Here is an 11,167-nt window from a genome sequence, read left to right on the forward strand (position 1 = left end):
AATGACCTTTTTGTTACGACCTGAAATGGTCTAATGCCTCACGGATGCTGGCTCTTTTAGTTCTAAAACGACAAACGTGATAATTTTCATGAGAAAAACAATATCTGCATAAATTTTTTAGTTTGAAATTAATTTCAATAAAAATATATATTTTTTAAAAAACAAAAAATAAAATAAAAGGAGTACGTACTTACATTTTAAAATAATTAAAAACTTTTTAGAGCATGCATTTAATGTATTTTCATATTTTTATTTAATGTATAATATATAAAATTGTTTTAAAAAATCGAATATTCTTAAGATATTAGTTAAAAAATAAATTAAACTATTATATTAAACATATAAAAGTAATGCTTTAACAACAAGATTATTTTTGGTGAGTTGTTAACTTACTTTAAAAGTAATTAAATATATATATATATATATATATATATATATATATATATATATATATATATATATATGTGTGTGTGTGTGTGTATATATGTATATGTATTACTCAATTTACTTCTAAAAAAATAAGTAAATGTAATTTAACAAACAAGATTTTAATCTAATACATTGATTCATAACTAGTGCTTTAAGAACCCGTGTTGCTACTAAGGTAATTAATTAAATAAAGAGGATTATTTTTTTTACTAAAATTAAAATAGTACTAATTAATTTATTTACACGGTTATATAATCTTTTTGTTACGAATAGCTTAAGATTTTCTCTTAAAAAAAAAGCTTAAGGTTTTCTTGGTATGTTTATCAATATGAAATTTATCTGATCCGTTAAATAATAATACATTAATAATAATTGCGCAATAGTAATACATAACTCTTCCTATGATTTCAAAAAGAAATTACAATGCGAAAAGATCTTGACTTTGAATGGCTTGTTTACTCGTTCGAATTTCTAGGGTCTTATTAGATCATTTGAGTGATTATTTTGCATGAATGTATTCGGTCAAACTTTGAGTTGGATATGCTCGTTTTATAAGCTAGTAATATATCTAAATGTTTTACAAATTTAAGACTTTAAGTGAACAAAAACTTTGAAGCAAAGTATAGACTTGTGTAAATGTGTTCATATTCTATGCGGACAAACACCAAGCAGAAACAAGAGACAACAGTTCCGTGTTATTCGGAGTTAATTGGCCTTTCTTCAATCAGTGCTATCAACTATAACGATATTTCTTCATTTTCTTGTCTCTACCATGCCCTTATTCTAGATGTCTATACATACATATCTATAGATACACAGAGGAGAGAGAGAGAGAGAGAGAGACAACGACGTTAATTAGGATCACAATTCAATTGTTTAAATTCATATTGGTGAATGGTCTTTGGTCAAGGGAATGAATATATGTTCCCCGAAAGGACGTTTTGGCCATTGGCCTCTTAGGTTAGATTCTTGTGTAAAACAATAGCATCTAGGTAGAAATCGAAGCAAAAAAATCTTAAAAGGCCCCGAAGGGTTGTGAATTAGTTTTCTTCATTCTGAAGAAGGCGTTATCTATTGACGCTTCAACTACACGTGAAGGAAGGGCCACACAAAAGTCTTGAATGGAGTCTAATCTCAATGTATGATTGATTTTGTTATTTTGTCAAGATAGTGGACGTTTTGTTTTGCAAATTATTAGAATATAGGTGAAGGGGTGAAGGATATGTCTTTACTTGTGCTATTTACGGTCCATGTGTGGGTCTACGTGAAATCATAAATTGATTTCCTTTTGCTCTTCTTCAAACTTTAGTACTAGGGAAAGTAGAAAAAAGTGACTTGGTAAAAAAATATAAAAATAAAAATAAGCAAACAGATGGATAAACCAAACCTCGATCTTAACATATTTTCACATCCAAAGCTAGCTTTTAAAATAAGATAAATTTCATGTACCTTTCCACATTTGTTGTTTGATAACAGGTGCTTGACAAGAGGGCTTTATGAATATTATTAATTCTGCCATAAATGATACAATTTAAGTGGGATTGGGATAAGATAAAGGATTAGTTATCTTTGTGGAGTTAATTAATTTAAGTAGGATTGGAGTAAGGAATAGTTATCTTTATGGAGCTCTCTTCACAGTTTAAGGAACAAAAAGGAAGAAAATTCTTTATTTTTCTTTTTATTGTATGACTTTTAAAAAATTCAACATTACATAAACATGTCAGTGATTTAACGGCCTCAGTGTTTTTATAGACGGTCAATATCCTAAAATTGGAGGTTAAATCAATATTCTTGATCTTAAAAAAATTAAGAGACTAAATTGTATTTTTTTATTGTATGAGAATCAAAATTAGCGACGGAGTAAATAGAGATAAAAATTGTATTTTATTGAACAAAGAGGCTAGCTGTAAAGAAGGCATATATCAATATATGATAATAGCATTTGGAGAGAAGCAGCAAAAAAACTGGGAAGTGATTGGTCCACTCCACCCACCGTTGCTTTTCAGCACTGTGAAACTAATCAAATAATATTGTGCACAGCAGCACAAAATGTGCGCGCATGACTATCAGCACTAACTAGCTGCTACCAAAGTCACGGATGATGTCAACATTCATGCAAGTTCTTTTATGATGTCTGCATGACTCCAAAATAACTTGCAGAACAGGATCATCATAATTCATAACCACAGTCATATTCACCAAAACACACAGTTCTGTTCGTTACTATATATAGATTTGTGTGGATAAAGTTCTCCGGTAATTTTTTTTCTAGTAAATTACACTAATCAGAACGAGGTTTCATAAAATTACATACTTTTTACTATTTTAATCGATAACCTTTCTTATAAGAAATGTTAGTGTAATATATAAGAAGATGCCGATCTAATATATTTTCAAACATTAACAAAATGTTAATATAACATATACGAGAATTCAATATAATAATTTTAACCATAAAATATATTAACGTAAGAATAGAAAAAAAAAAGTGATGCTGCATACAATTTGAAAAAAGCTCAAGGGGTACAAATATAATTTACTTTTTTTATGAGAAGAAAGTAAATATTAGTAAGTTTTTTCATTAATTAAAATTAAGTTGTAAGACTAAACTTTTAAATAAGTTAAATGATTTTTTTTTTTTACAAAAGAGCTAAGTGATTTTATCTTCTATAAAAAAGTCAATTCATTTTATCTTATTATTTTGTTCTCCTGTAAGTTTTGTTAGAGAATTTTATCCAGACGATACTCTTTTCTATGCTTATGCTAGTTTATTTATTTATTTATTTAAATAATCATGTATTACTACAAAAATGACCGTGTGTTGAATGTCTAACTTTTCTCTAACCGTCCTTGACAGCAACTAAATGTTCTTATCACTGAATTTGCTTTCAAATGGCAAAGCCTATACTTATGGTAAAATTACATTAACTTCCCTCTTGAAGACAGACATTGTTCACATAATGAATCAAATAATACAAATTAATTGAATGTCCTTTCTAGTTGTGTACCCTTTGATGATGCTTATGAAGAATAGGAGCTCTTTAAGGCCCCAGCACTCAAGTACAAGTAATTCTTTTGGTCAGAAAAGTTTGATGACGTAGGTACAGAAGAAAATCCAGAGTATTGTCCACCCATCTTTGCCAAACATGTATCATTTATGTACTTCAAAAGCTCACTCTTTTGGATGAATGGCTGAGCTGCATATTCCTCAAATGGCATCCACTGCAGAAGAATAATCATATGAAAAATCGTTGTCTGCCTTTGTCTATAATGATTTTACATTTCCTCGGGATCCTTTTCAAAATTACTAGTACAATTTATTTCCAGACTAGAATGGATCAAAATAAATTTCGAAAAAGAAAGCTTTTTAATGAGTAGGGGAAGAAGATTTTAAATGCTAGCTTAACAATGGAAAGAGTAAGAAAAATGATGATATTTTTAGTATTTTACCGTCCGTAGCATTGAACATTTTGAAAGACACATGGAAAACAAACCATAATCACTGCTTGGCTTCAACTAAAATTTACATACCTGTGCATTCAGAATCTCTAGTCTCTGTGTTTTGATGTCAGAAGAAAGAGGCCGCAACATGCACACGAAGAATAAGTCTGACTTCTCAAAGAACGAATTATGACTTTGTCTGTTGATCAGATATTCAGATGAAAAAAGAAAAGAATTCAGTCATCTGAATTGTAGACTCACAAGAATCTAAGAAACTTCAAAAGAAAGAAGTCCCTAGATTATTGACAAGTAACAAATTTGCAATATATAAATATTTTTCAAGCACATATTCTCTCATAGACAATTGTATTGCTTAAAATGCATATGTTAACATAAGCAAGCTTTAATACTTATGCTTGGCACCACAAGACCTAAAAATGGATCCTGCAGCTGGTGTAAATGTGTCATTAAGAATTGTCTCATCCCCTGTAGGATTCTGGACTAATGTTGCCCCTCCTTCCATTAGTCCCTATTCCCTAAATTCATTATCAATGAGATTTGAAGATTTTATCTCCTATTTGAAGTCTCCACAATCAATCATTGGAACTTCCCATCAAGTATACAAATTGGCATAAACATTGCCACCTGAATGATAATACTTCCACAAATTCTGAATCAACCTGAAAATTGAGAGAACCCAGAATAATTAGGCCTAGAACAATGGTCCACATTTAATTAGTACAGCAATGAGGTTACTTACCCCTGTTTCTTCTTTGACCTCTCTTACTGCTGCTACACAAATATCTTCTCCCTGAATAGGTTGAATGAGTAGATTATATGTACACAGTATAGATTTTTATACCGTAATGAGAAAGATATCCAACAAATCTACCTGATCAACAACTCCAGTAGGGAATTTCCAGACTCCAGTTCCTTGAAATAGTCCACTATTCTCTTGAACAACTAGGACCTAAACCATTGAATAAGTAGAAAATGAGATGTTAATTGCCAATAGAACTAAATTCTGAAGAATTTCTATTAGTGAGAGACATGATACCCTTTTCCAATGAAAATTCTGATAACGGACCTACCAGACAGAAATTGACAAGAATAAAACTAAGCAGGAGCAATGGATGGGAAAATAAAGAGAGAAAACTAAAATAAACAATAAAGATGCAGTCCATTCATCACTTATTTTTTTCCTATGAATAAATGAGAAGCAAGTTGCTTTTTCCCTTCAGCTATCTCAAATGATCTAAAAGTTCTTTTTCATCCTAATCTATGATGTTATCATTTTATCAATATACAGGACGGGCAGGCATAACAGTATTTGCCAAAGATATAGCCCTCAAACAATAAGAGATTCCTTCCAATTAAGTATAAGCCTGATTATGAACTATGAAGTTGCACTATATTATGATTGATTGTGGGGGAAAACCTCTTGTTTTTCATTCATGACAAATGAACCAATGCCCACCCTGTGTGTGGCATTTGCAGGAATAGTACTTGGACTTTCTGGAATCCAATATACAAGCATTAAATATTTTGGTTCTGCATGATGATACCAAAAACCCTCCTGCATAGAAGTGTCATGGAAATAAGTTAATAATAGAATTGATACCTAACTGCATTAACAGCATTCCAATTTTCATTAACCAAACATTTCAAGCACAACCATCATCATTAAGGTAAGCAATAAAGTTAGTTACCTTAACTAAAGCTTCAACCAGATTGACTAAATGAATAGGTAACTTTATCCAAACACCCTTCTTGCCCTGCATGACAATGTTGATTCATTAACTCAAACAAACAAAGATAGTGACAGATTCTAGATTCTCATTTTCAATTCACACAGACTGCATTACAGATAAAAAAGCTCCAGTTTTGTTGTATATAAATGACAAGCTTTTTAGCTTGTTTTGCAAAATAAAATAGGCAGGAAACTGAGATTATTAAATCAAAAAGCTTAATGCAAGTTCAAAATGAAAATTGTTCCACTAGATCAAAATTGCTAATCTAGGATTATAAGGGTCAGCTGACATTTTTTATTGAATACATTTTCGACAATACCTACCAAACTTAATGAGAATATATAAAAATGATCTATATACTGAATGGCAGGTTAGTGACAAAGGAAGAAACTAAAGCCACTTAAAAGTAAAACTCCATGTATGTGTCTGGATGCATTGATGAAGAGAATATGTTACTTATTGCCATGCAAAGAAACTTAAAGAAGGATATATGGCTAGTAGAATGGAAATCATCTATACCTGATTTGTCTGCTTGTATTCTTTAACATGAGTTCCTAATCATGCCTAGTTTTAAATCCTTACATTTTATTAATATTTGACCAGTATGTTTCCGACAATGAATCAAATCAGATATCATATATTAATTACATCAAGCAACTAATTAGAAAGATTACCTACCAGCTTCTTCCAATGAGAAACTGAAGCTCTAAGGATCGAGATGAACGTAGTAGAATCCATAGGCTGATCCAGTTCCACAATAACACCATCATAATTGTCATCAGTTGATCTTAGTAGGTTAACCCTTTGAACTTGATCTTCTGCAGCCGTTTCTGATGTAATTGCTGATGAAATTGTTGAAGTAGACATGGATCGTATAGGAACAGTGCTTGCCACTCCAATCTTGACTATTAAGGAAAAGTGAGAAAAATTAGCATTAGACTCTATACAAAAGACAAGTTTAATTTTAGTAATTCCAAACAAACCTGAACATAATTATTAAGCATTCCCTATAAAAGGGAAACAGTATCCAGTGTAAACAAAGACGTCCTGATAGCCCACTTTCCCCAACTGATTAGGAAAAATATATAAACAAACTTTTATGGTACCAAATGAATGACCGAATTACTCGTTTCAGACTGTAGAACAGTTTTGCAGCTAAAAAACGTGATTTTCTTAAAGAGTTCAGTTACCTCTTATTTTCTTCATTTTTCAGTAACCTCCACAATTGTTAAAAAAGAGCAACAGTGACCTTGTGACTGGAGAACTTAGGGAAAAATCAGGAAAATGAAGTAAAAGCAATTCTCCTTTTTAAAACTTCCAAAGGGGATGTTGCAACTAATACAAAAACTCACTACAAGTGAACAACTTCAGAATCACAATTTTTTACAACAGAATTGTAGGGTGAAATGTGCCACAATGAAGTGAATGATTCTCTACGCTAAACAAGACTATCTATATAAACATGTAAAATTTAATTTTAACGCATTAACAATATAATAACTACGTATAAAGTCATTTCTGAAATGGATAAGTTTGTGGAGTTTTATAATAATTACGTATAAAGTCATTTCTGATTAGTTGTATATAAAAATAAAACTCATACATATATACTGGTGTTCAAGGATATTGGTGAGACATAACAGTATATATTGGTGCCGAGACATAACAATACCCCAAAAATCACCCAATAACAAGCCTAGTGAGGCTTACCCAGCAAATGCAGACCCAAATCAAAACCATCACTGTCCGCTTGTGTGTCCAGATTAGTCATTAATATTCAAATCATAAGATAATAAAAAATCGATTTTCACTAAAAAATATTTAAAAAAATGAGACAGACATGCACGTTGGAACCAATAATAAAAAAAGGTTGAATTTTGGCAGTCACAAACGATACCCAAATGAAAAAAGAAACAGAATTCGAAACCGGGTCACTGTAATCAGGTTTGGATAATTGGTTTCAGTTTAACATACCTACCTCTTGAAGCTGCTCTTCTCCCTACAGATATGAAACGCTGAACACTTGCCAGATAATGGGGATTCCTAGCTGAGGAAAAGAGGAGTGAGAGCTTCGGCAGTGATCTGAGCATGTTGTTAACTCGTTTGAATGAATCCAATTCCAAACCCACAACAAGCGCAACACGTTATCGTAACATTTTTTTGTCTGTCTGTCTGGCCAAGTAATGAACCTGCGAGCGAGTGCGTTAGGAACTGAAATTTTACTGAATCGAAATTTGACGTTGAAAGTTGAAAAATCAAAGGAATGAGATTGGCGTGTTATTTGTGGAGCAGCTCAAGCCACAAGGAAGAGAAGCGGTGGAGCAGTGGACACGGCAGCGTGGGGATAGTCTCGTCATTATGGACCAACAAAAGGAGACCCCCGTAATTCAGTTTGAGAGGTCATTTTTTTGTGTTTTATCTAATATTTCCGTTAAGTCCTAGTAAAAAAATTTATAATAAGTTAATATAGCAACAATCAAGTCCTTTTGTGAGGTTGAGAGGGTAAATTAAAGGACATCTTAGCATGAATTACAAGTTTGGGTAAATATTCAATTTGTAAGACATTGATACTTGAATACCTAGAAGATGGAAAAATAAATTTTGAATTTTAAAAAAGTGCAACAAATTTATTTTATTATTTTTTTCTCTATTAACTCAAACAACTAATCATATGTGGTATTGTTGGACCTAATTGTCATCCTAATTTTTGTCATGTGTTGTCGACGGAAAGATTATATTGTTATCAAAATTTCGATTAACTAATATGTAAATTTGGAGAATAGAGATATTTTTTTTATCTTTTTCTTCCTTTTCCTTTGTTCTCCCCCTTTCCTTATTTGTTGCATCTTCATCCTCTCCACCTCTATCGCACCTCCCCACTCTCCATCACTAGTGTGTCTTAGTCTCTCACCGCAAACCTAACACTAATCCCACATGATTTCATTAGTTCCCCCTTTTCTCCCCTTAAAACCATGCAACGATAGATTCATCAGGAGGTCGTCACTGTGAAGGACACAGAAAGTCATGAGTTTTGTAATTTATTTTAACCATGATGTTTAAGCTGCAAAAGAATGGATTTGCATGAGGGAGAGATGAGATTGAATCAAAAGGAGAAAAAAGAGAATGAGAAAAAGGGACTTCATGGTTCGACTATTTCCTTGTTTGTTTGTGGGGTTAGAGAGGTTCCTAACAAGATGATTTTGTTCATGGTTGTTTGTTGTTTGCAATGGAGGTTTTTTGTTACTGTTTATAGAGATAGTGATTTGTTGTTATTGGGGAGTTTTGGGATGACTCCAGTGGTGATTGATGGATCTACGGTGGTTTTCACCTTTTAATGAAGGAGATTTGTAAAGACATGATCAACGATGGTGGTGGCAACCTATGGTGACGATGTTGATGTCAATTTAGTCTATTAAAATTTTGGCAATTTAGTCCCTCAGCATCAATAATACAAAGTGAAATTTAAGATGACAAATAAGTCCATCAATGTTACTAGGATTAGCTGTTTGAGTTAATGAAAAAAATTGACCATAAAACAAATTTGCTGTCCCTTTTTGAAAATTCAAAAATAATTTTTTTTCTATCTTTTAAAGACTCAATTGTTAGTGTCTTACAAATTCAAGACAAAATTAAGTTTATAACTAAAATCCTTAATATATGTGGTAATGATCCTATCTCAATGGCTATAAGATACTATATTCGAACCCCATATATATCTATATATTATGACTAAAAAATAATTATAATTATAAATAAATTATTGACTTCTAAATATATTTATTTTTATTTAAACTTTAATATGTTGGACTCTTGAATTGTATTTTATATATATATATATATATATATATATATATATATATATATATATATATGTATTAAATGTTCATTAAACGTTTTCGTTAAGTATTGATAAAACTTTTTTACAGTAACAGTCAAGTTTTTGGTGCGATTGAGATTGATAGCATGAATCAAGTGACACCATTTTGTGATATTGGTAACAGGAATCAAATGACAACATAGTATTTAAACAAATTATTGACATGTAAATCATTCTTATTTTTGCGGAGAATTTGTGATGCGAAATTCTCATATTCCCACTTTTTATATTGTCTTGTAATGATGTTGAGTTAGGAGTTCAATAAGTTATTAGAATAAGATAGTGCAAATGTTCGAGTCAATTTTTTTTCCTTTTATCTTAACATGAGTGATTGGGTTAAAAATATTTGGAGAAACAGTCTTAACAAATTAATAATTTTAATTTTCATATAAAAAAATGATAAGTATGAAAATGATGTTGATAACAATGATATTGATAAGAATGATGACGATATTAACAATAATGATAATAGTAACAACAATGACAATAATACTAATAATTATGGTTATGATACTGATGAAAATAATGGTAATGACGATAATATCTTTTACCAAATAGTTTTTAGAGTAGTAAAAAGGAACTCCAAATGAGAGGCTAATTTTTTATTTATTTTTAAGTGTCAAAAGTAAAAAAAAAAAATACATCATATTTTTACATACATAAAATTTGAAATTCAATTCAAGAATGCAATACAAAGACCTTAATTTTTTTAATGTAGAAAAAAACCATAATGAATCATGCTATTATCTCCTTTTCATTCTAGAATCTCACTATCAAAACTCTAAACTAAATATTTGGTTAATTTAAATTAACTGCCATGAAGTGACAATATTATTTTAAATGAAAAACTAAATTTTAACTAATGTGACACTGTTAGTGAATAATCTTGTTCATTAAATATATAATCACAAGTTTAAGTTTTTATCCATGCAAATGAAAAAATATATGTTAAAAAATATTAATTTTTTAAATGAATCTTAGAAAGGATTAATCTTTAATTTTTTGTTCATGAATATCCTGACTCACATTAAAAAAAACCAAATTTTAAATGAGTTACACCCATGCAAACACAAAAAAAAAATAGCAACATAAAAGATTATTTTTAAAAAAATCAAAATATTACACTTAGGAGACATTTGGTAGGATAAACTTTTTTAGTTTCTCAAGAATTTTAACTTGGAAAGCTTAGTTTCTCACATTTAATATACATTTTTTATGAAATATATTTTTGAGAAACTATGATTCTTATAAATCGTTTTAAACCTACATTCTCATAAAAACATTTATGTAGAGATTAGTGAAAATCATACTTTCCAAAATTTAATTTTTGTTTTATCATGGTAAAATCATCGTATTACTTTTATTAAATTATTTAATATAATAAATAATTAAAATTATTAATATAAATATTACATAACTCTTTGATTTTTTAAAAAAATATTTAATGATTCTCAATAATTAATTAAACAAATTTTCCTTATTATCGGTAAATATAATTCTAAAAAATCATGATTCTCATGGATAAAAATTCTCTCCTTACTTTTTTTTTACAAAGATGCATTTTGGGCAATGTAAGAAAACAACATTACACTAACCTAAAATGTGTAATAATACAATACTGCAATCATAAAAAAATAAATAAAAATACAATCCTGCATTTTGGGCACAT

The 11,167-nt window shown here is 30.1% G+C and overlaps 1 protein-coding gene across 1 annotated transcript; it reads right to left on the reverse strand.

Moving 5' to 3' along the window:
- Positions 1-3,310: 3,310 nt before the first annotated feature.
- LOC100819062 (nudix hydrolase 2) lies at positions 3,311-8,013 on the reverse strand. The gene is made up of 9 exons (XM_003534902.5): positions 7,600-8,013; positions 6,300-6,526; positions 5,580-5,645; positions 5,309-5,446; positions 4,763-4,840; positions 4,631-4,681; positions 4,516-4,550; positions 3,961-4,069; positions 3,311-3,651 (listed from the first exon to the last, which is right to left on the reverse strand). The coding sequence occupies exons 1-9, from the start codon at positions 7,709-7,711 to the stop codon at positions 3,451-3,453; spliced, it is 1,017 nt and encodes a 338-aa protein (XP_003534950.1). The 5' UTR covers positions 7,712-8,013; the 3' UTR covers positions 3,311-3,450.
- Positions 8,014-11,167: the final 3,154 nt, after the last annotated feature.

Source organism: Glycine max, chromosome 9 (genome assembly GCF_000004515.6).
Source record: "Glycine max cultivar Williams 82 chromosome 9, Glycine_max_v4.0, whole genome shotgun sequence".
In the NCBI taxonomy this organism is placed as follows: Eukaryota; Viridiplantae; Streptophyta; class Magnoliopsida; order Fabales; family Fabaceae; genus Glycine; species Glycine max.